The following is a 26,416-nucleotide window of genomic DNA, read 5'->3' on the forward strand; positions in this document are numbered from 1 at the left end:
CCCTCATACCTTCTCTACACACCTATATACCTTCCGCACTTACTTTTACTTCCTTCGCTAATCCTAGAATGAGAAGGGCCTTGTTTTAAGAAGCCTTCCAAAATACAAAGTTTCTGACACTCCCCAAGAGTCCCCACAAAACAAGGCTTGGGAAAAAGGCTTGTGTGGGTGGTAACTTCCCTTCCCATGATTTCCCCTATCCCCCAGGCTTCACATCTTCATTTGGAAATAGGCTCAGAGCTCATTTGATTGAGATTCCCTGCATGGCAGAATGGGGATGGACTGGATGGCCCTTGCGGTCTCTTCCAGCTCTACGATTCTATGATTCATGGTAGAGAACAAGTATGATGTGTATTTCAATGTTTATTTGAACCTTTAAATACTCAAACGTTTTGGAAGAAAGGAAACATTAACTTCGGAGGGTTTACAACACTCAAAATGAACTGAAGTTAAGAGTTGGGGGGGGAATATAACTAAGGAAAAGCAAAATTGAACTAAGCAAAAAAGACAGATCAGACCAATCCTAGGTAATTTTCCCCAAGAAAGTGGTAAAATGGATGGAGAAAGAGGGGACTTCCATCAACCGATCTACAAGATCCGAGTCTCCGGTATGTTGTCTGCACATTTTCACAATGTGATATGTGCATAGAATCATAGAGTTGGAAGAGACACCAAGGGCCATCCAGTCCAACCCCATTCTGCCCTGCAGGAAATCCAAATCAAAGCATCCCCATTGACAGATGGCCATCCAGCCTCTGCTTAAAGACCTAGTATTACTTGCCTGTGTTTTAAATACAAACTCACTTTATGCTCAGAGAAAACTGACAATGTAGGTCCCAAAACACACTGCAGAAATAAAATACAATCCAATTTGAGACTGCTTTTAACTTCCCTGGCTCAGTGCTAGAGAATCCTGGGAGTTGCACTTTATTGTGACACCAGAGCTTTCTGGCAGAGAAGGCTAAAGGTCTTGCAAAGTACAGTTCCCAGAATTCCCTTGCATTGAGCCAGGGAGTTAAAGCGGTCTCAAACCGGATTATTTTCCGCAGTGTGTTTTGGACCATAGACTCTTGCATTGTAACGAAATCTCAATGAGGACCTTTGTTCTCAATGGTCCTAAACTCCTCAGTGCAGAAGTTTGGCTTTTTTAAAAGCACTTTAACAACTGCGGAATAGTCTGCTAATCCTATTAAAGGATTATGACATATCAGAAGCTTTTCAACATATCCTCCAGGGAAGATTATTCAGTCATGTTTTCTAAACAGAAAATGAAAGCGAGATACCAATGTGGAGATTTTGAAAATACAGAGAGAGAGAGAGAGAGAGCTCTTTTTACCCAAAGAGACAAGTTGCTCCTGGATAAACAAATACCTACATTTAGCTATATCCAGTTAATGCAAGCAAAGGATAAAATAAAGATTGGGATGATCATCAGTGCCTCCTTAAATTATTTATCAAAGTGGTAAATACCTACAGTTTTTAATTACTTTAAAACAGGACTAGAGAGTGATATAGCTTAATGATTTTAATCACTTTCTACTTTTTATCCTACTTCAGGTAATACTTAACATTTCCAAATCTGCCCTTTTTTTTTACTAAGTCTAGTAGATTTAATAATTTTCAGTACCCCAAAAGCATTGATATGCAAGCTCAAAGATATGAATTTAATAAGTTGTCACGTTCTGTTCTATAATTACTCCTCATGTGTCCGAAGTTCTTTACCCTTGTATTTGCCATAAAACCCTACTCCTAACTTCACAATGTAAAGACTCTGATCTCAATTGGAAGAATCATGGTTCCTTTCTCTCTTGTTCTGTCTGAACTTTATGCTGATACTAGGCTGTATTTCTCTTCTCTCTTCGCTGATTTAGATCATGACAAGATGTTCAAGATGAGTGAGAAAATCTTGCTCCTCTGTGTCGGAGAGGCTGGCGACACTGTCCAGTTCGCAGAATACATCCAGAAAAATGTACAGCTCTACAAAATGAGGAACGGTGAGTTGCTCGTGTTGACTGTGATGATATTTATGTTGGCTGCATGAACAGGACAGCATCTAGGAGTCTAGGATTTTGTTGTGTGTAGTAGTCATACCAAAACAGGGACATTGGCTTCCCTTCCCCTTCCGCATCCAGTACAAACTTTCATTGTTGACTTTCAAAGCCCTCCATGGACTGGACCATCCTTACTTATCTGAACTTCTTTCTCCTTACATTCCTACTCGTACCCTCTGCTCCCTGCCCCAGGATGCCTCCTTTTAACCATCCATTAAGAAGCCAAGCCCTCCTTCCAGTCCATCTCCCTTGGTCCAGGCATCGGAGGTAGAGAAGAACTGCTGGACCTGACCCTCTTCCCCACCACCATTCGCTTCTCCCTTTGTGTCATGTCTTTTTAGATTGTAAGCCTGAGGGCAGGGAACCATCTAATTAAAAAGATTGTATGTACAGTGCTGTGTAAATTTAAGCCCTGTTTAAATATTTGAAGGGATGTCATGTTGAAGAGGGAGCAAGCTTATTTTTTGCTGCTCCAGAGAACAGAACCCGGAACAATGGATGCAAGCTCCAGGAAAAGGGATTCTACCTCAACATTAGGAGGAACTTCCTGACAGTAAGGGCTGTTTGACAGTGGAATGCACTCCCTCGGAGTGTAGTGGAGTCTCCTTCCTTGGAGGTCTTTAAACAGAGGCTGGATGGCCATCTCTCGGGGATGCTTTGATTTGGATTTCCTGCATGGCAGGGAGTTGGACTGGATGGCCCTAGTGGTCTCTTCCAACTCTACAATTCTATGAAATAAAGGTTAATAATAATAATAATAATAATAATAATAATAATAATAATAGGCATTGAGATGGAAATATCTCATGGGTTAGAGACCTTATTCGCAGGGGGGGGGGCTCATCATACCCTCACAGAAAATGATATTTTCCCCAATGTTCACAAGGTATTGGGTGGCATCTCTCCTGAACCGTTTTAGCCTAAGAGAGACTTTCCCCCCAAGTCAGTAGAAAAAGTCTTCTTTTTGGCCTAAAGGAGAATGGAGCAATCAAAAATGAAGTTGACCCCCACATCCCACAAGTAGCCAAAGGAGTGGGGGGACCTAGGGATCATATGTAGCCAATGAGCTGCACTTTCCTTACCCACAGGCAAAACTGCAGAGGCTTTTTTTCCCTATGTGTTTTGTGGAATACATCCAGCCCTGATTATAAGTACAGTCACCCCTCTGTTTTTGTGGGGATCCGCCCGCCCCCCCTTGCAAAAATGGAGATTCACCAATATTCAAGCTCCATTGGCTTGAATGGCAGCGTGCGTCTGTGCGCATCCCATTTTGTCCCCCTCCGTTTGCTGCCCGCAACTGGCCAAGCGATGCAGATTTCAGGTTTGTGAAAACAGAAGGGCGACTGTACTTGTTCAAGAAATGAGACAAATCTTTTTCTGTGCTATCAGTATAAGGAGTAGAAATTGCCGTACGATTTGAGATTTTCTGGAACAAGTTTTGATTTGCCACAGAATGTTAACAATAATGTCCACTTCTTAATGCCAGGATATGAGCTGTCTCCGACTGCAGCTGCCAATTTCACACGCCGGAATCTAGCGGACTATCTGCGGAGTCGGGTAAGTCAGGCAGCTTTCATAATCCTAATTCTCTCTTGCTAAATCTCTTGGTACTTGCTCAAAAGGTAGTTCTTTGGGTGTGCCACCTGCACTATTTCCTAATACCTTGAAGATGTGGATTCGTTGGTTTGCTCTTCAAAACATAGGTGTGGTTTAAGACAACTTAGAGCATTTATGGAAGGACGAAAACACATTTTAGCCCATAGCCACCTCTGCTCCCCTAAAACTCACTTTGTTCAGGAGAACCAGTGACTTTCCATTGTAGGGCTGTAAAAGATTGCTGTGGCAAGGGAGAATTGACTACTTCATACCCCAAAGGGTCTCTTAATCTGAGAGAGTCTTGTTTGGGGAGGAGCTGTTCCAGGATGGATTGGAAACTTGCCCTATGATATTCTGCAAGTCCTCCTTGCAATCCAAGCTAGTGTATTATTTTATTATTTGATTTGATTAGAACGTAATGAATTGCCATGCATTTATTACATGTTGGCAACAGCCCAGGCATGTGTGGGTTTTAATTAAAAGAACATAACAAGAACAAAACAAACAAACAAACAAATAGAAGCTGGCTTTTTTCAAAAGTTGGATTCTGTAGTCAGTATGGTACTCTTTTTTTCCATTCTGACCTGAAATAATTAGCATTTAATAATGTTTGTCATTATTGTAAGCACTTTACTTTGGCTACATCTCGATATCATGGCAACATGTTCTTTGAATACTGGAAATTGTTGGGGGGCGGGTGTTCAGACTGTGAAAGTAAGCTTTGAATCTCCTTTGTGCATACACAGGGGAAGGGGTGACACAAGTCCAGGGTTCACTATAGCATGTTGCTATCACAAGTGATCATGGTTGCAGTTATAATGCAGTACATACCACAGGCCTGTGAAGCAGAAAGGCAGATGGCTACTTTCTTAAGTGCACATGGTGAGAATGTGGCTGAGACACCATTCATATTAATACACCCCTATTTTATCTCAAAACTGTAGCCCACTACGTTACGCTTGCTCTGAGCCAAAGAGCATTATGGTTGCCCAGGTTAATGTAGAAATACAACTAACGCTTTTGTACTTTTACCCTTCTCTTGCTTCTTCCTCCATCAGCTTTCACTCAGCTCTTTTTGGTATGATTCTTGATTTATCCTTTCTTTAGAAAAATAAAATACATATAGACATGTGCCACCTCGTGACTCAGTGCTGCAGGGCAGAAAACCTAGTAAAAATGGAAATGGCATGTGACCAGTCATGGTTGCCTCTTATTTTGGAAAGTCTTGCTGTCTCAGTGTTAAGATATTTTGGAACAGGGCCTGGCTTAATACTAAAGTCCATGCTTTACATGCAGAAGGTCCCACCTCTGACACTTCCAGGTGGGGTTGGGATAACCTCTCAACACAAGTCTTTGTGGACTGGAGTAGGTTAGGTGCAGTCCTCCAGCTTTTGTTGGATCGCATTGCTCAGAATTCCTCACCACTGGTTGTTCTGGCTCAGGCAGGAATTTTATTGGTGAATTATACTGGAATAACTGGGTATTATGCCAACGTAAGAATTTATGCATAGAAGTACCCTGCTGTACTGGGTCAGGCTATTCACCCAGAAAGCCTGGTGTCATCTGATAAGTGGCAGCCATCATGGTGTAATGGTTTGAATGTTGGACTAGGGCACTCAGAAACCAGGGTTCAAATCCCCACTCGGCCATGGAAATCTTGGGCAAGTTACATTCTCTCAGCCTCAGAAGAAAGCAAAGCCAAATTCTGCCAAGAAAACGCTGTGATAGGTTTGCCTTAGGGTTGCCATAAGTCAGAAATTACTTAAAGGCACACAGCAGCAACAGCAACATCTGATAGTGATTCTCCAGATTTGGGACATGTGGGGGCATTTAGGGGCAAAACTGCATTGGCCTCAGGCCCCGATTTGCCCAGCCCTGTACTAGGTGATCAGTCAGGACCGCATGATGTGCGATCCAACAAGCCAAATGTGACAGGCACTTATGACCTGTCTCTTGCTGGGTGCTTAGAAGCATTCAGCCCATACCCCTGTTCTAGCTGTAAATCATTTTGTTGCATTTAGTTTAATGGATTGGTAAATACACATAACAGGGTTTCTTGAAGTTGTTGTACTGTTACTTCCATAATGAAGGATTTCTCCCCCACCCCAAACAGAAGGGAGGATTTAAGCCCCCTCTTTAAAAAAAACAACTTGAGATAAAGCCTTCATTTCTCATGCAAATGTGCGGATTCCGTTTAATCTCTTTCCACAAACAGTTTAGTCAAGTGAAGTTGTTTGATGTGCTGAGCCAAACAAGCTCCTTTTGTCGAAACTGAACATGAAACGTTACGTCAATATCATATGAAGCTGAGCAGGGTGGGTGTCTCTACATGCATACACACAAAAGATGTAACACAGCAACTGTATTTTCTTAGCTCTTTTGTGGGGAACTGTCAAGAGCAGTGCTTCCTTCTTTCCCAGCCCATGAGCATTTCCCAGTCACTTCTACCTTCATTGCCTGTTTGCTGACCATCACCTGAGGCTGGGTGCCATCCTTTTTGTAGCAGGACAGTCTCTGATGGGGATGAGGCAATTTGGCTGGATGATGTATATGATTTTACATGGATATATGTCTGTTTTTTAATGCAGCCTTTTGTGTTCTACCACTGACAGCTTTGAACCAGTATGAGAGGCTGCTGATTAATGGAATATGATATTGTATTTAAGGTCACTGTTTCAAAACAGTTAACATTTCTGGCCCATCTATTTTTTACTCTCACCTAGAGTAGTCCAACTGCATCAAATGAAGCATACCTTAATTTTGTCTTTACCAAGTCCCCATGGATTCAATGGGGCTTTTCTAGTTGTGACAGAAATTTTGATATAGGTGTTAGTTCTTAACTCTCAATCTTTTACCTCTCCATTACAGTTCTAAAAAATTAGTAGTTTACACCTTTTTCGTTTGGAGAAACGCCTGGCCAAATGGCCACAGTATAGTTCTTTTTTCCCTCTCTGTGTTAAGTGAGCATTTAAGCCTGACTTACACGACCCTGGTCTGATGTTCTCTATAAATGCATGGGAAAGTACGTTTGCAAAAGAGTAGATTTGGGTCTTAAGTATAGGGGAAATGGAAGAGGCTGCAGTCTTTGGAGAGCAGTTCATTGCTGTTTTTGTGTGATGGTGATAGGGAAGATTTTCAGTTTCTCCTGAGCAGGCTGTAGGGGGGACATTGGGATTTGTGTTTCCCCCTCCATACACAGACAGTTGCTAAGCTTTCTCCTCTCAGCCTCTTCCAAGGTAGAGTGTTGCCTCCCTTACACAGTGCCACAAGGTCATGTGAACTTTGGAGCAGATGGCCCAGGTGACACTGGCTTGGAGCATCCTTACTAATGAGGGCAACATTAACATGCCACTTGGCAAAAGGAAGGGGGCTTTCAGGATGCAACGTGATGGGATGCATGCCGCCTCCTCCTCCTTCCTCCGTGTGCCAGGTCCCTTGAGGCCTGATCCTGGCTGCTTCTCCTCTTCCCCCTGCTTTCCTCTTTCCATGACTGGCTTTGCCTTCTAGCTTACCTGCTCCAGATGGGCCACCCAGCAGGGAGGGCACTGGCAGAGGCAGATGTGTTTATTTACCGGAGATGAAACCTTGTGCTCTTGCAGATGGCAGGGCCCCTCCAGCAAACGGTGCACTTTGACACCATGGTTGTGCCACTTGGTGGGGTGGGGAGGGGACTTCCATCTTCTCTTTGAATGTCACTTCGCTCTGTATTTGCATGAAATGACAGAAATGCTTTCATTCTAGATGCAGAACTCTTGGCATTGGATAATATCTCCCCCTGCACACACACACACATACACTTTGAAGAATGGCCTTCCATTTTCTGAGCTGTTCCAAGATGCCCCAGAAGTCACTTCTTAAAATCGGAGACGTTTTTAATTCTGATTTTATTTTGTTCTAATACGAGTTCAGCCCTTCTTTGGGGCACATTAAAAGCAGGCTTGCATGGTCAGCTTGTAGTGGAAGGGTCATCATACCAGGAAAAAGAAAGAGAGAAACGTAAGAAAGAGTTAACAACAATAACAATAAAATGATAATTTAAATGAAAAACATTTAAAAATACAGGTTGGAGGAAAAGGGGGAAGTCACTTTTTATACTGTAGGAGTAGTTATTGGTTGAAAAACATCTATGTGTATCCCAAGTTTCTGACCGTGAAGACTGCCAAAGCCACTTGATGATAGCATCCAGTGGATTGAACAAAGTTTAAGCAAAATAAGACCACCAGCACAATAATAGAAAATGTCCATTGCACAGAAAGAAATCTCAAGAGCCATTAGCTAGCAGTCAATGAACTGTTGTTGGATTGTATCACCTAGTGTTCTTTGCCATGGAATATGCTGGCTAGGGTTGACCAGAGTTGCAGTCCAACAACATCTGGGGGGCTCTGGTTTGGTTGGTGCCATGATGGACCTCAGCACCAACCAAGTCAGGCTCTCTGAATTAAGCAAGGATGAGCCGATTTTGTGGGAACCCACTTTCCATGGCTTCTTGCTATCCCCTTTAAAACTCTGCAAGAAGCCAGGTAGGCAGACTCTCCCATGGGTACAACTTGCTTGATTTCCTTGAATTCTCCCAAACCAGAGCCTCATGTCAGCCTGGGAATCCCTTTCCATCCAGCGGCAGCAGTCTCTGTGCTAATTGCCATAGAGCGAGGGTGCCCCTGATCGAGCTCCCTCTGGACACGTGATTCAAATCACAAGACGTTTTAAAATGTGTCTCATAACTGATTGCCCTCAGGGCTGAGGGCTCAGAAGGGCAGAATCATGTTTTCTGCCTTTGTACCCATGAAAGTGGCGCAAGATCCAAGGGTCTCTGGTGAGGTAGGGCTATAAAGCTCCAGAAATTTGCCTGTGGGGAGAGGCACGTGTTAGGCGAGGCTTTTGGAAGTTGGGTCGGCAAAGTTGATTGCTCTGATATTCATCGAAATCATACAAGCCCTTTTTAAAAACTCTGTACAGAGCTGCCCTTGTTCTTCGAAACTCGGAGCTGTTTTGGCCCTGCGGGGTTGAGATAGCCGTTCATCAGGATGCTGACAGAGTAATGTGATGCTGTTGAGGGGCTTTGAAGATTTAGGAGCAGGTGTGTATGTGTTTTTAAAAAGTGTGATGTGTTTTTTTTTAAAGGGCAGATTCTGGCACCATGATCACTCAGCTATAATTCTAACCATGAGATTACTGAGCACCATGGTTGTGTCATGGCTTGTGAGCTTTCAGCTAAAGCCAGGCACGATGACCGTTTCGAAATACACAACTTGCTTTTCCCATTTTGAAATTTTGCAAAAGGGTATGGTGATAACCATACTCTCTGTCTCATGCTGCTTCTGCTCCTCTCCTTGGTAAGCTGGGTACACCATTTGGTAGATAGGATGAGACGGAGAAAGCATTTTACACTCAAATTGCTAATGCAAAATCGCTTATTCCGAAGGCTTGCTGGAAGAGAACGGTCTTAACCTCCCACTGAAAAGAAGACAAAGAAAGAGCCACCCTAAGATCCCTGAGCTCCAAAGTGTGGGGTCAGCCATAGAGAAGACCTTCTCCAGCATTACCACCTACTATACTCGCCCAAGCAGTGGGATAGATGGACATGTTTCCCCTGAACATCTTAAAGGCTCCATGGGGAAGATACAGTCCTTCAAATAGCCTGGGCCTGAGCTTTATAGGTCAAAACCTCAATGGATCCTTTTTACTGACTGCCATTAGGCAGGCAACTTAAGTAGCTGCGAGAGGCTTTCTTTAATGTGTTCGTTCCCCTGCCCTCCTGCCTTGAACTGTGCATCAGCCAAGCAAGTATTTGGAACTGCTCAAAAATGTGTAGGCTGTTTTGGCTGCCCCGGCATACAAGGTGATAATGTGCAGTTCTAATTTCCCCATTTCTACAGATCTAACTGCCCTAAATCAGAACTTTTACTGCTCAAAGTTCACGTGTCGGTTGCTCCAGATACAGTATTTTCGCATGACTTAAAGCCAACATTGTGGTTATAGAAGCTTGGACCCTAGTGAGAGCCAAATCAGCTTGCAAATTTGCTTTCAGTTCTACTTGGAAAGTAATTTAATGCCAACTAATTTATTGCCAAGTGTAGTTAATGGAGATTTTGATGTAGATGTAACGCTTTAAACTAAAATTATCTCCAGATATTGTGGGGAAAGAGGACACAGTCCTGAAGGCTTTCTGAATTGTCAAACTATGGATTGGTCCCAGGGTCTCTTTGTTCTCTGAGGAGCATTATTCCATGTAATAATAAATGCCATGTGGTTGAATACCTGTCAGTTTGAAAGTGAACAGAGGCACAGATACAAAGATGGTGGTGTTTCCATAATCCAATGATGGGGAGTAGCATGTGCCTTACATTTTTGAAGTAATATATGATAGTAAATTCCAGTGAGAAGATTTAAGATATGAAAACCTGAAAGCTACCAAGATTTCAGATGCCAGTTGATCCTGTAGAGAAAAGCAACTCCAGAGTAGCTTACTCTGAGTTGTAATTTCTAGATTACATTTAATGCCAAAAACAGAAATTCCTGTCTTTAGTGCTACCTTTTGATTTGATAGCAAGGTAAGGAACTTATTATTATTATTATTCCGAAGATTTGTATCCTGCCTTTCTTCCACAATGGGATTCCAACACAATGCTGCCAACAATCCATATCCCTTCCCCCTTTGTTCTTTATGGGTAGATTGCATTATCTTATGGGTTGTTTAATATATATATATATGCATTGATCTTAAAATAGTGGATTATTTAGACTCAAGACAGATAATTATTAAATGGATACCCAAAAGCATATTTGGGTTAGGAGTGTATCCCACATTTGTGAAGGCTTGAAACTACGGCTCTAATGCAATGGTTCCCCAATTTTGGGGCCTCCAGATGTTTTGGGCTTCAGTTCCCAGACTCCTCACTGTTGGCCAGTATTTTTGTATTTAAGAAAAAAACCTTAGCTAAATGGTGGCTTGAAAAGGCCTTTTTAGATGGGAAAAGTACTTATTTTGGGTGAGATGGTGGGGATTTGATCACTATTGGTCCATTAACATTGGAAGGTAGTGGGGAAAACGTAGGGACTTTCTATTTTGGGGGGATCCAGCCTGAAGGCTCTCAGTTGGTTAGAGCCCCCCACTTTTAAAAAAAAGATATCAAGTGGATCATGTGGAAAGCTGCTCTGCAAACTTTCCCCATGACCGATTAAGGGGGAAATTTCAGCGTGATTTTTTCCCCTCTTTGACTTTTGATGTTCTGTGGAGCCAGAGGCAAGAAGTGGGCAATTTGGGAAGGGAATGCTTTTGGATCTGTAGCATTGCAATTTCACTCATGGAAACAGAATCCTCTCAGTGTTAAATGTGTTTGAACGTCGGCTGTTCAAGTTTGGGCACAGACCTCTCTGCATCTTTTCACAGATTTGGTTTCACAGATTAACAAATGGTGTACGTCAGTTAACAAAGTAGATGTGTTCAGAAGCATTACTTCATTAACAGAAAATCGGGGACCGGAGCTAGAGATAACCAAGAAAGAATACGGATAGGTTCCTACACCAGAAAACTAAGAGCAGTTCAGTATCTTTCAGTACACCTTTTTATGTGAAATGAAACAGCCAGGTCAGCTAAGATCCAAAACACACTGCAGAAATAATCCAGTCCGAGACTATTTTAACTGCCCTGGCTCAATGCTAGGGGATCCTGGGAATTGTAGTTTGTTGTGGCACCAGACCCCTCTGACAGAGAAGGGTAAGTGTCTCACAAAACTACAATTCCCAGAATTCCCTAGCATTAAGCCAGAGAATGGGGATTATTTCTGAAGTGTGTTTTGGACCTCTGAGGTTCTATGATACTATAAAGGACCATTTCCAAGACTGGCAGTGGTGATGATGTTGATGATGATGAGGATGATGATGTTAATGTTATGTGTGTATACACACACAAACATACACAATTGACCATCCATATCCACAGGTTCAAGCATCCACTGCTTTAAAATATTCAAACAAAATATATAAATTCCGAAAAGCAAACCTTGGTTTTACTGTTTCATATGTTACTATTCATTGTATTTAATGGGACTTGAACCTCCACAGATTTGAATATCCATGGGGGGGGGTTCTGGAACCAAACCCCAATGGATACCAAGGGCCCTCTATTTATGTATATGGATATGCCCAAGTTTTGCATGATACACAGCAGAGCCTCTGGATTGTCTCAATGCACCCACCCACCCAGGGCAGCATCTGCTAGGAATGTAAAGACAGCCTTGCAGTATCTCCCTCCCCTGTACGCACCCATGCTTAACACTTCCCCACTAAAGTGTGTCTCCTTACATCGATACACTTAATTATAGGTGGCACAACCTGGCCTGGGTCCAAAGAGGGGGGTCTGTCAGTTCCTCTCACGTTGTCCATGCACAGTAGGATGCCTTCCTTGTGCTCATTGCATCTTCCCTCCTCTGTGACTTGGCTTCCGCCAGATGTCACACCGCCTCTCAATCTCCCCATTGCTGATTTGATTGTGTTGTTGTTTGTTGTGTATCGTTGTCACACACAGTTCCCTCCAGCTGCAAAGGTAGAAAAATTTCACGCTCTTCCCAATCACAGCCGTCATCTTACATTGAACAGTGAAAGACAATAGTCCCCCCCACCTTGTTACACATACAAATGTCTTTTCTTTTACTAAGACTAATGTGATATTATTTTCTACAGTACTTTGTTTAACTGTCCTTTTTAAACTAGCCATGCCTTAAGTGAAGCTCTATAAATGAAAAAGCAAAAAGTTTAGTATTAACTGCGTGACTCTAAAATCCATAATGACCTTTGAGTTGGATTTACAGAACATCTTTGTTTTCTGTTGGTTCATTGTACACAAACTTAGTTTCACACACAACATTATTTAAAATACTTTGTATAAAATTACCTTCAGGCTATGTGTATAAAGTGTATATGGAACAGAAATGAATTTTGTGTTTAGACCTGAGTCCCGTCTCCAAGATACCTCTTTATGTATATACAGATAATTCAAAAATCCAAAACTCTTGTGATCCCAAGCATTTCAAACCTGTAGCTATTGTTTAATCTCTGCTCAAATCTTTCTCTACCATGACAATTGTTGGAGTAGCTGTGCCATTTTGCACCTGATTCACAGGTTGTTGGTGTGCATTCGATGATCCAGTCCCACCTAGAACAAGAATCACTTCCATCTCAACCAGCAAAACTTAATAGGAAGGTTGCAGGAACAGGACCAGAATCTCACATCAGGATTGTGTAGCACAATGTTCTGTATGCAAAATAAGACATTGGTGATGCAACCCTTGTGTGTTGAATGGTGGTGTTGCATGACTCAGTGCTTATGCACAACAACACAGGTGCGCAGCTCCACTTCCACAACCTTGAACCAAATGCTGACAATTTGTATTTGACAGAAATCTTCAACAACAGGATTCTGACCCTGGGTTCTGAATTCTGGTGGAGAAAGTGGTCCTTGCTTCCATGGCTGCAGTTTCATAGGACCCTAAGTTCATTAATTTGTGAAATATTAATTTGGGATGCAGCTGTGAGTGACAGGAGACATGTTTCTACGCAACCTTGCCAGAAGCTTGTAGTAGGTGGGTGTCTAGTGCATGCCACAAACTGCCCCAGAGAGGCTGTTCTCTTAGTCTCTCCATAGCATAGAGCTAGCAGATTGGGGTTTTTTGGTTTGGGTTTTGGGTTTTTGTGTGTATAAATGTGCCATGGGCCCTAACTTCAGGAGTTTGTGCATCTTTGCAGAGTTCCATTCCTATTCTGTGTTAGTGCAACCTGTTGCAGCTGAGCTGCTAACTGGTGCACATTAACAAGATCATGTTACCCTCTGTCCCCAAAAGACCTGCACTGGGTACGTGTTGTAATAATGTGAAGTTCAGATCCCTGTGCATGCTATTCCTGCCTCCCAAACTGATGAAAATGGGAGGATATGAAATTTTGGGATGACCTGAACCATCCTCTGCGGTGGCCCGAATCAAACAAAGCGTTCCTGTTCAAGTTGTCACACAGCTGCCTGGGTCTAATTAGCTTGCACATCATTTATGTATGTATGCTTTGACATCTGGCACTGACTCAGATAAAAAAAAGTTGGTGTTTCGAAGCCATGTTTGTGGCCCGGAACCCGGCTCTCCAATTACAGCACAGCTTCGATTTGCCAGCTTCTGGATGTGTAAGATCCTTAGGCATAAATCAGGGGGTGTTAATGCAGCCTAATTAAATCAGTCAGGCTGGAGCTGGGGAGCCGCTTCCCATCTAGGAAAAACCCCTTCCGACATTACTCCGTGTTGCTTCCTTTTGAAAGGAAATCTTTTTCCTGATTTAGAGGTTTACCACTTAATTTTATTTATTATTATTATTTTTTAAAATCTTATTATAGTGGGTTAAAGGCAGGGGAACATGAACCAAACAAAACCAAGTCTGCGCGTAGCCATATCGGAAAGGAATCTTGTTCGCTTTTTGGTTTAAATCTGAAAAAGATGTGTGTCTGTGTTTCCATTAATGCTCCTCGTGGTAATCTTTTTTTTCCCAATGGAGCTGAATTGTGGGATGTCTACTGGTTCCCTGGGAGTTCCAGTGCATTGAATTTTCGGGTTGGCAGAAGGGTTAATTTCGTTCACTTTGTATTTTCTGAACCCACCATGCCACATGGGACACATCATAAACCAACATGAGCCACTGGAAGAGAGGACTGCTCAGTCAGATGAATTGGAATCCTCAGTCAGACAATTCTAGTGCTTCGCCGAACTAGAAATCCCAAGATTCCATAGAATGGTGGTCAAAATAGAATCATAGCAGTATAATTATCTAGTGTGAATGGGCCTCATCAACAGGTATGTTTTAGAAGGGGCTGGAATATGGAGCAGGAGCTGGCCCCAGAGCCTCCAAGTTTCTATGAATGCAGAATATTGATGCCATTTGCAGGCCTGCCTGATATATCCAAATAAAGATTCTGACTCCTTTCTCTTCTTCTTCACTGCAGACTCCTTATCATGTCAACCTCCTCTTGGCCGGTTACGATGAACATGACGGGCCTGCCCTCTACTACATGGACTACCTTGCTTCCTTGGCAAAGGCTCCCTTTGCAGCCCACGGTTATGGGGCATTCCTAACACTCAGCATCCTTGACCGCTACTACAAACCAGGTAAGTTGTGACCTGTTTGTCCCAGGGGATCTTGAGATTCCTGACTTAATTCCTCTTTTGTTTTTGGGGTGTGTGTGTGTGTGTTTTAACCTGGTCCTTAAAGCTATAAAAGACAGGCTTGGCGATGTGTGAGTGAGTGGGCCCCAATCTCTGAAAATCAGGGCATGACGACAGATTTTCTTGGGTTACTAGGAACAAGATTTTGGAGTTCTGAATTCCTCTCTCTCTCGCTCTCTCTCTCCTTTGGACCATGAACAATAGAAGCAATTTTGTAAGGTTTCTCACAAACTATAATCAATGCTATTGCATCAGGGATCAGCCTGGGGGGCGGAGGGGTGTCATGGTGAAATTGTTTTTTAAATGTTTTTCAATCCTTGCTTGTTGGGACATAGGAAGCAGGGGTATCTGGCTATATTTAACAGCTGAGACTATGTGATTTCACAGCCAGACTCTGCAAAAACAGCCAAAATGCCAATAAAGTTGAAGCATCCCTAATCCCCAGATTAGAATGGCAGTCTCACATCCAAAGTATGGATCTGAGCTTGATACCTCAAACCCAATACTAAAGTGTCACAATTCATAATTGAGGACAAACGCTGAATATTTCTGAGTGTTTCTGCTCAACAATGTATTGGAGTATCTTTTCATGAAACAGGTTCAAGTGGTAATTTTCAAGCCGCTCCGAAGCTGCTTTGCATCTGTAAGATCCTTGTCTGTCTTCACTTTTCTGTAGTTCTTTCCTCCACCCAAATAATTGTTAATGGAAGAAGAACTATGCTTCCCCCCTCCTCACAAATACATAATGCTTTGTCACAGTTTGCTGGTCCCAGTGTGGGCAAACCTTTCTTTTCCCTCCTGATGCTTGAGAATAGCTGGGCCACTTTGCACACGTGCCGTTTCCATTGTTAAAAGCGAACGCCTGACAGGGAACACAGTGCTGGGAGCCCAGTTTCCCCCCTTCACTCCCTCCAGTGCTCCCCTTTGAGTGATTTGCAGCCGACCTCGGACAGATGGAGCTGATTTAGACCCATAATCAGCTCAAGAAGGCGGAGATGTCCGGGCCCTTCGAGAGCCCGAGCCCCTGGCCGTGGGAGGCAGGATCCTGCCGGGCTTCCCCTCGTGGTGGAACGAATCAATTTGGGACGCCTCGTTGGGCAAGAGAGCCGGGGCACAGGTGATCCTTCAGACATGTGGAACGAGTTTCCGTGGAGCTGGGAAAAGAGGCTCTCATTCCTTTGTGTGCGACTGAAAAGCTGTTCAGACTTCATAAAGAGGGTTTTCTTGGAGGGCCTGGAGACTCGGAGCTGCTAATCAAAGCTGTCTGTGGTTCTCTCTCTCTCTCTCTCTTTTCCTTCCCAGGTATCACCCGTGAAGAAGCCATAGAGGTTCTCAAGAAATGTCTGGAGGAGGTAAGTGACCCGCCTCGGCCCAAGAGACTCATGTTTGGTTCCCTTTGTCTGGCCTGGCACACCCTCTGCCCTTCTACTGTTGCATCTTCTGTCCTTCTTTACCAGGAGGAGAAATGAATACAGAACAACCAGATGTGAAATTTGCTACTGGGGAATAAGCCTTCCTGTTCCCCTCACTTAGTTTCCTTTATGTTTTCCAGACTGTAACATTTAAAAAACAAAAAGGTTCTTCTATATTTAATACTTATAACCTGTTTTTATGCATCTTTTTTTCTGACTGGAGGGTTCAAGTCTGATTCATCTGTTTGATACTTTCATGGGGGGGGGGGTATCAAACATGTGTGAGGCCTGTATGCATCTGATCTGAATTCAAGATGCTCTTTATGGCTTTGGGAATTAATCATCTGGAGTCCTGCATTCAGTTCTGGGTGTCTCATTTTAAGAAAGATAGAGACAAGTTAGAACAGGTTCAGAGAAGGGCAGCAAGGATGATAAAGAGGTATGGAGAAGAAAACATTTCTGGAAAGGTTGAAAGAGCTAGACATGTTCAATTTGGTGAAGGGAAGATAAGACGGGTGACCGATTACATTCTTTATACACAACTTGTATAATATGTTTTCAATCTATTTAAATTTAGAGAGTCGACTTACATCAACCCTATCCTAGGGTTTTCTTGGCCAGTTTGAGGATGTTTTCTATTGCCTTCCTCTCAGGCTGAAAGAGTGTGACTTGCCCAGGGGCACTCAGTGGGTTTCCTCATCCAACACTCAACCATCACACCACACTGGTTCATTTGCACCATGAGGGATAGAAGCAAGTGAAGAATTAGGACAAGTGTTAGTTCTTGGAAAATTAGTTCTGGGAACCCCAAGCCCCCGATTCCTTCAGCCAACATGGCTGCTGCCTGAGGATTCTCAGGACTGTAGCCCAAAAAGTAACTTTTTCAGACACCGAGTGCTGAACCTAATACTTACACCCATCATTCTAGCAGTGAAGCAGGGAAATCCTTTCTGCTGATTAAATAGGTCCCAAGGAAAGCAGAAATGAGCCAAATTGAAATACCAAGAGGAGGACCTTTTAAAGTTCTCAGAAAGCTCCCATGTTACGATCCCCCCATGAAAATTCAGTTATCTATTTATCAATAACGTCCAAAATATACAGTTAAAAATAATGAAAAAGCAGTTCAACAATATTAAGGAAATAACTCTCCTTTCAACAGCTCCAGAAACGCTTCATCCTGAACTTGCCTTCCTTCAACGCTCGGTTCATCGATAAAGACGGCATCCATGAAGTGACCAACATTCCCCTCCTAAAATCAGTGGCCTGAACACAGTCTGCACTTTCCCCTTCCCACCTCGTTTTTGGCTTTTTGTACTTGTTGGAAATCCATTGCTCATGTATTGCGTTATGCTAATACAAATAAAGGTTGACTCCTATGATACTTTTCCTTTTCCTTCTGAGCAGCCGGTTGAAGTGCAAGACAGCCTTAGAATGAATTCAGTAATGCTATCCACATGCAATCTCACCCACCCAACACATGCTTTGCCAGGTCTTTGTGGTGCCATTTGTCCAACAGCAAATTAGTTTCATACTAAGATGTTATCTCCTTGCCATTCAAATAATTACTTTGTAAAGCTTGGTGGGAGATTTACTTTCTTTTGCAAGGCAAGCCGTGTGTGTGTGTATGCCATAATCCTTACATCTTCAGGGCTTGTTGCCTTTCTGGGGTGAATCTTTCAAGTTTTTAATTCCTTTACAACCAAAACAAAGTGGTGGCAGCAATCGATATCATTCAAATATTGATGAAATAGGAATGATTGCTATAAGAGAATAATCTCTTTTTGGATATTGCTATAAGAGAATAATCTGACTTCAGAGATGGCTACCATTTTCACCTCTTAAAGACTCTTTTATTGACGCTCTTCTTCATTTAATTGTCATCCTATGCTTTCTTACATGGCCCTAGGGCAGCTAAGACCTTCCATGAAGCACACATACGTACAATTAAACCCCAGATTACAAATATCACTGAACTCAAAATAGACAAGACTGATGTGCAACCCCATGCCCTTGAAAGCTCATAAAAATGCATACAGTTTTAGCTAGCAACTCCATAACAATGTGGAGAGTCACCCAGACTCTGCTGGAGGGTGCCACCATGGAAAAGCCCCTGCCAAGTGTGTGTGTCCCACAAACTGCACTGTTTTGGGGGACCCCAGCCAATCTTCAATCCCAGTGAGGTCAATCCTGGGAGAAGCTGACCTCCAAGAACCAGGGGTTCTGGCCTATTGGGCACTTTGTACCCAATTACTTTGAATGAGGTACTAACATTGAGTGCAGATATTCCAGAACAGTTGCAATACACTGATATATATCTCTCTCCTTCTCAACACTTAGACCTACATGGATGGAGCCACCATCTTATCTTTTAGTTGGGGAAGCAAAATACCTCAGTTGGCCTCTGGCTGGTAGTTTTCTATGAGCTAAATTGAGTTGCTCATCTCCATTAGAGCAGATCCATTGAATCCATGGAACTTAAACAAGTATTGATGGACCACTCAGCAGTTGGTTCAGAGCATCTTCTCTAGGACTTCTTTATTGTATAGACTTAGGATTTCCCTATACATCTGTGACAAAGAGTAAGACCAAGCAAGCAGCTCGTCTTCAAACAGCAGCTGAGGCTGACCGATTTGCAACGCTTATACCCGCCGCTGCCGCCATTTGGCACGGTTCCCTCCCCTTCGTGTTGCATTAATGTCCCCCCTTTAATAGACCTTCTCTCTAATTAATTTCATTGCTGATCTTGACTGCTTTTTCACATGTTTCATGTGAAACATCCAGAAGACACAGTGATGTGCGGGAGGCCGTGCCGGATAGCAGTGGTTCCCTTTTTTGCGCACATCAAGCAGAAAATGCATTTAGCAGTGCCACAATTGGAAGACGGCTTGTGCTTGTTTTAAAGAAAAAATAAAGATCAAGTCCCTCCCATCCAAACTCTGTGATGCTTTCCATTGTGAACGATCACTGGCACCCTGGGAATATGATGGGATATTAGCTCTCTTTCTGTGTGCATGTCGATTTTATGGTCCGTCCTTTGCAGGCAGGTGATGGGCACATGTATATTAATGATCCCATCCCTAAACAGACTGGTTGGAGTTTAGGTTAGAACGGAGCATATGCTCTGCCTCGGGGCAAAGAACCGAACACTGGATCTCCCCCGACTGCGGCTGATATGAGAGGATGCGCTGGAAGAGGTTACAGAAGCAATCTCTCGGAAGAAAACAAGGGCACTAAATTAAGCCACAGAACAAAAGAATTAGTTGAGCCCTCCAGGGCAGATCCATACAGGGAACGCTTTGTTTGGAAAGCAATTTTAAAGGGCTTTCCTGGTTTTCATTGGGGGGGGGAGGAATATTAATGGTGTTTCTTAATTATTTGGATTAACTTAACAACAACCCAGAACTGACTCAAGAACAACTTGGAAGGAAGGAAATGAAACAAGTAAATAAATGTTTGCCAGTATGTAAAAGTTATGGGCCTAGGATCCTTCTGCATACACAAGATTGGTACAGTATTTTGTGATGTGAGCCAGAGGTGGAGATGCCATCTTTCAATGACTTTGTTCCTGGACATACCTCTTTTCGCACAGAATAAATGATGCTAAAGAAATATGTTACTATACTGTACGTAGCTCATGCATGGTTAATAGAGATTGACTTGCTGGCTCAAGCAACCATTTCTGTTACTCCAGGCGGGGCGTCTAGGATAATAAGCAGTATAGAAATGTACTTGCTATTGCTCTTGCTATTGTCAACTTGCCAGAATGGCTAGCTGTGATGGATTGGGGGGGGGGGGTTAAGCGGGAAGAACATATTCCAAAATGGGATGGTATAATCTGAGAAGAGGAAGAGGGTGATCAAATATGCCTGCAATTCAAGATTGCTCCACATTTCGGTAGGCAAAAATTGCCAGCAGTCGGGGGATTCTGGTGAACTCTTGGGGGGCTTCAGGCCCTGCAAATACAGGACTCAGGGACTGCGTTTAAACCACGAAATGCACACTGCCCACCCTTGTTCTAAACCAAGGGTAGTCTTAGCCTGCCTCCATGCAACCTATGAGGATAAAGCACAGAATAGGGAACAAGCGGGAAGGGAATAATGACACCTTTCACTGTCTCTTAGTGAATCCAAATATCTAATCCATGTGCGTTAATGTTGATGGTTATATATAGCAAAAACAAGTAGCAAGAAAGGATATCTGTACTTGTCATACAGGAGTGTGAGTCTTCAATAGATTTGTCCTCACATTTTTAACCAGATATTGGCTGATAGTCAATGACTAGCATACGCAGGTGAGATTTAACCTTAGCACATGTCTCTTTTAGGTTGCTGCAGAAGTGGTATATCCTTCCTCCTTCTGAAGTGACCAAAAACACATACTATGGACGTACTGAAGCCCTTCGCCATCAAAGCCATTCCATACTGAATGGAGAGCAAAAGATGGATTGCAGAAGGGTCTGGCTGTGACCCTATATAGACCAGTGATTCCCAGACTTTGGGCTTCCAGATGTTTTGGACTTCATCTCCCAGGATTCCTGACTTCTGGCCAAGCTGGCAGGGGCTTCTGAGAGATGAAAAGTCCAAAACACCTGGAGGACCAAAGTTTGGAAATCACTGCCATAGACGGATGCAAAACGATTACAAGACTCTGCAGTCTTGCCATGGGCACGTTCTTGTTGTGTGGCTTGGAGTTGTGTCCTGCTCACAGCAACCCCGAGGCAAACCTATCACAGGCTTTCCTTTCTTATTAATATTTTTGGGATTTCAAAAAAAACCCTTGTGCTTCTTTTTTTGTACAGACACAGGATTTCCCTATACATCTGTGAAAAGGGGCGCAACCATGCAAACCAGTGCATAAGCTCGACTCGCACATTTGTAACTGCGCAATAGAAAACAACAACAAAAAAGAAGTCATTGAAAAATGCATTAAAACTTTTGCATTTTACCCATTTAAAAAAACTGGAAAATAAAATAAAATAAAACAAATAAAATTAAAATAAAATTGGAAATGAATTGTTCCTTCATGCAATAATGATTGACATGTCTGCTGCCCCCCTTAATAAAAGGGTTAGAAGACACTTAATTTATCAATGAAACCCGATCGTTCAGGGAAGGGGCTGAATGCCCCGAAGGCTCCTCACAAACACAAACCCAACCTCCCGCACCTACAATACTGTTTCGTTTTTGCCAGCCAGAAATGCTTTTGATATAAAGCCTGAACAACGGCCTTGTCTTGTCTAAATCTTTGTTAACAAAATTAGCCGTTCAGGAAGTCGCTGATACTTGTAATGCCAGAATGGGCCTTTTCATTTTCAAACAAGAAAAACAAAACGGGGAGAAGTGGGCAAGGGGGGAACCCTCCACCTTGAGATGCATGCATTTCCTCGGACAGCTGGCTTGAGTTAAGCTACACGAATACACTTATTGGATAACTACCTAATGGCACATTAGCGCCGAACCAAACGGCTTAAAAATGTCACTTTCCATTTTCCGAGACGGTTGTGTTTCTTATCGCAGGGAACTGCGACCCGGGTGTAAAAGCAGCATTTAGGACTGGGAGGTGAAGCTAGATCATGCAGCGAGAAAAAGGAATGGAAGCTGTGATTATAAAAAGAATGGTATGATTTTATGTTTCAAGAGGGAGATCACATTCGTCAGTCAGAGCTTGGAGACAAATTGCAAATAACTGAGATGCTGCAACCTGAGATTATGATGTGGAACATTAAGAGTGATATCACTAACATGATGTGCAACCATGCTAGTGAAATAGTGCACAAGAGGGCAGCATGCAAGATGTTCTATTGGGCAGTGGGGTTCTTATTGCAATATGTGTTCCAATGTGCAATGTGTCCAAATGGACATCAAGATACATGCATCCAGACATGTGGTGCATTGGGACACTGCTGACTCTATTGTGCAATGACCACAAAGGCCTAGTTCTGTTTCTGCTCCCTCCCTGGATGGACCTGGTGTGTTGTTGCAATTCACCCTTATAAAATCATAGAGTTGGAAGAGACCCCAAGAGATATCCAGTGTAGCTCCTACTAGTGTTCGGTGGCTCCCATATCAGCGATGCAATGAACCTACTCTGGGTTTTAGCCTGAGCTGTAAAGGAACTATCCAAGGTATTGGACATAACAAGATGTACCACCTTGAAATTCAGAATAAAACCCAGGGGAGATTCATGGCCACATTGACATGGAAGTTTGTTGCTGTTGTTAACTGCCTTTGAGTTGACCTCGACTCATGGTGACTTTGTGGATGAGACATCTCCAAGAACCCCTGTCCTCCATTGCAGTGCTTTGGTCCTGCAAATTCAGGCCTCTGACCTCCCTGGTTGGGTCTCTCCATCTGGAGTGTGGTCTTCCTCTCATCCTACTGCCTTCTACCTTTCCTACCATCATTGCCTTTTGAATGAATGATGTTTTCTCCTGAGGTGGCTGAAGTATGGTTTCCAGGGAAAGTTCAAGCTTAATCTGTTCTAGGACCCATTTGTATGTCTTTTGGGTTGTCCATGGTATCCTTATCATTCTTCTCCAGCCCTACATTTCAAATGAGTTGATTTTCTTCCTATCCACCTTCTTCACTGTCCAGCTCCCACATCCATACATGGCTTGGCTCATCCTAACTTTGGTATTCAGTCTCATAGCTTTGCTGTTCAGGATCTTGTCTAGGTCTTTCATAGCTGCCCTTCCCTTTCCTAGTCTTCTTCTCATTTCTTAACTGCGTTCTGATCAATGCCATTTTACTTTTGTTCACCCTAAAACTCCACTATGACACAGGAAATGGCCTGTTGGGCAATGGGACTCTCATTGCCCAATGCATTCCAATGTGTCCAAATGCACATCAAGATACATGCACCCAGACATGGGATGCAGTGATTAGACTCAAGAGTTGGGCTGAAGCTTGGTAGATCCGGGTTCTGTTCCCTACTAGGCCATGCATTGCCCCTGGCTGGGCCTTGGGCTAACTGTGCTCTTTCACCCTGACCTACCTCACAGGGTTGTTATGAGGACAGAGTCGGGTGGAGAGGAGAGGAGTCATGCACAGCTGTCTTGAGCTCCCTGTTGTACGCTGGCACCCAAGCAAAGCTTGGGTTTCCTGCTGTGGTGAAAAGAGATCCCTTTAATAAGACACCTGTTTTGCAGACAGGTGCTTTGTGCCAGGGGAGACACAGGTAAATATGCCAACGTAATTGCTAAAGAGCTAATTGCCAGCTCTGGTTGGGGAGGAACAGCAGGAGCCGCTGGTAGGAGCTGGCAGGAAAAAGAGGTGGAAACCTCCTTAATCCTGGCAGACGGGATCTTTGGAGATATTGGCAGGACTTGGGGACGGATGTGTCTGCCCACCCACTTATCTCCAACTCCCGTGATTAAATCCGAACTTCCCATAAAGAAGGGCTTGCAAGCAAACGTAACACCCAAAATCTAAAGTGGTGTGCAGCCAGAGCACAGCGGCTGAGTATAGGAAACACCATGATAGACTACAAAAAATAGGAGCTGGGATTCAGTGTCGCAGTTACAGATTTATAGAGCTATTCACGATTATGGCACTATTGCCACAATTGTAAAAATCCTTTAATCCTGCAAGGTTTTTGTTGTTGTTATCCCCCCTCGAGTCAATCTCGATTCATAGCAACCCTGTAGATGAGAGATCTCCAAGACTCCCTGTCCTCCGTTGCTTTGCTTAAGTCTTGCAGATTCATACCTGTAACCTCTTTTATAGAGTCCATCCATCTAGCATGCGGTCTTCCTCTCTTTCTGCTTCCCTCCACTTTTCATAGCATTATTGTTTTTTCCAATGAGTTGTGCCTTTTCATGATGTGGCCAAAGTACAACGGCCTTAGCTTGGTCACCTTGGCTTCCAGAGAGATTTCTGGCTTGATCTGTTCTAGGACCCATTTGTTTGACTTCTTGGCTCTCCATGATATCCTCAGCCCTCTTCTCCAGCACCACATTTCCAATGAATTGGTTTTCTTTTTATCCATCTTCTTAACTGTACAGCAACAATCACATCCGTACATGATAATAGGGAATACAATGGCTTGTACGATTCTAACGTTCGTGCTCAGTTGTATATCTTTACATTTTAGGATCTTTTTTAGTTCTTTCATAGCTGCCCTCCCAATTCTTTTAGTTTTCTTATGATCCTACAAGGTACTTAGTTAAAATAGCCGACACAGAATACTGGCCCATAAACATGAATCCACAGCAGAAGGGCATGCGCTCAGTTTACAATCTCATAAACATCATCATCATCATCATCATCATCATCATCATCATCATCATCATTTCTTCTTCACTCCTCTTTATCCTCCTCCTCACCTTCTTTGCATGGCACTTGTACCTAGTGACACTGACCACATAAACGTCTACTACAGCAAAGAAGATGCTACCCAAAATCAGACACAAAAGCGACAAAAGAAGAAAGCGAAAGTCACAGTGGCTGAAGCTATGGCCACTTTTGACTACGAATGTTTCCACCCAAGGATTTTGGCTAAACCTCTCCCCATTTCATGCTGCCCCAACCTAAATCCCCAATTAAGAGGCAATGGAACAGCTTTCTTAAAACCAAAAACACGCAAGTGAGTTTTGGTTTCAGGTGCCCATTACCTATTTGCGGAGAGGGGTGGTGTGCATGGAAACAAAAACGTTCCTGGAAACAAAAACATTCTTGCCGCCAAGTTCTAGCCGTTACGAATCCCACAAATTTCTCCAAGGTGTGTTAAACGTCGCTTTTCCAATTAATTAGAGATGGGAATGGGGAGGGAGAGCAGAAATGTAACTTCGTTAAAGGCCTATTAGACCGGTTTCCTTTTTTAAGAGACGCAACCTGGTTTTGGCAACTTTGGTTGGGGGGCAAAAACACAAGTTTATCTCCCAGCCATTTTCCTTGGGCTTTTATGGCTGAGTTTCTCTGGTGTTCATAGCCTTGTGCTTCAGCTTCTCCATCAACATTTCCATTGCTTTTCAGGGGAATGGGCTGGCAAGTTGGCAGTGGAGGGTACATAGCGAAGCAGCGTGGGTTTCTTCAGCTGAATTTTCCCAATGTTTGCCTTGTTTGGCTCAAACATTGAGGTTTACCACCGTCAGGGATTCCAAGACAGTCGCTTCCATTGTAGCCCCTTCTATTTCCATTTGCATGCAGAAAAGGACCATGAAATCCTATGTAGTATCTCCATATCTGCAGGGGATCTGTTCTCATTGATAAGTGAAACCACAGCTAACAGTGAACATCATATTTCTGGTAGAAGTTGGCCACAGAGTCATGCTGGAAGACCTCCAGATTCCTGGAAAGGTAGTCTTTCTAGGCACCTGGAGATCCTCCAGCGTAACTCTATGGACAATGTCTGATGGAAAGTGGCCACGGAATCACAACCCCTGGGATAAATAGTTCAAGGGTTTGACCCAATAGAAAGCAGTGTTGTATGTTCCTGTACTCCTAATTCATTGGTGTGGCTGGTGATCTTAAGGAGACAGGTCTTTCTTAAGCAATGAGGGAAACATATACACACACTTTCCCCAAGACAGCACTCCCACCTGGACAGGAGTAAAGAAGATGGACCAGACCTTGACATCTACAAACCCTATTCTGTTTCATCCCTTTCTCTCTTATGTCCCCTTTCCTTTGAGCAATGGGAATAGTTCGGAAAGAAGGCAATACATTTGCAAATTTGCAAATACCAGACAGCTTGTTATGGAGTCCAAACAGTGCAGGCATCTTTTGCTAACATTGATCTGGTAAACAGAATATATCGTTTCCTTAAATATCAACCTATATTCCCTCTCTGTCCCTAAACAGCTCAGAGCTCAGTAATAATAAGGATGATGATAATGATGATGATGATGGTGGTGGTGGTGGTGGTGGCGGTGGTGGTGATGGGGATGATCTATTACCCCCAAATACCTGTTTTCCTCTACAGTCCTTCACAAAATGGCTGAACATTTCCTTCACCCACTGCCATATGTTTTTTAGGTTGCCTTGAATCCTTAGGTTCTCGTCTTCGCTCTTTGCAGATTTGACCCTAGCACAGTCTTTACTCATCCGTCGCCAACGTCACAAACACAGGGAGGTAACTGCGTTTCCAAATAAAAAGAGGGTTTATTAAGATAACGGCTGACATGTTTGTCCTTGTGGCTGCGGTCGTGGGGTTGTTACAT

The 26,416-nt window shown here is 43.2% G+C and overlaps 1 protein-coding gene across 1 annotated transcript in view; it reads left to right on the top strand.

Moving 5' to 3' along the window:
- Nucleotides 1-17,636, top strand: part of PSMB2 (proteasome 20S subunit beta 2) — an 18,560-nt gene extending 924 nt beyond the window's left edge. The window contains exons 2-6 of the mRNA XM_042440904.1: nucleotides 1,872-1,994; nucleotides 3,538-3,608; nucleotides 14,626-14,788; nucleotides 16,148-16,197; nucleotides 17,417-17,636. Coding sequence (XP_042296838.1) covers nucleotides 1,872-1,994; nucleotides 3,538-3,608; nucleotides 14,626-14,788; nucleotides 16,148-16,197; nucleotides 17,417-17,524 — 515 coding nt within the window. The 3' untranslated portion in view covers nucleotides 17,525-17,636. The remainder of the gene's footprint in view (nucleotides 1-1,871; nucleotides 1,995-3,537; nucleotides 3,609-14,625; nucleotides 14,789-16,147; nucleotides 16,198-17,416) is intronic.
- Nucleotides 17,637-26,416: the final 8,780 nt, after the last annotated feature.

Source organism: Sceloporus undulatus, chromosome 9 (assembly GCF_019175285.1).
Source record: "Sceloporus undulatus isolate JIND9_A2432 ecotype Alabama chromosome 9, SceUnd_v1.1, whole genome shotgun sequence".
Taxonomy (NCBI): domain Eukaryota; kingdom Metazoa; phylum Chordata; class Lepidosauria; order Squamata; family Phrynosomatidae; genus Sceloporus; species Sceloporus undulatus.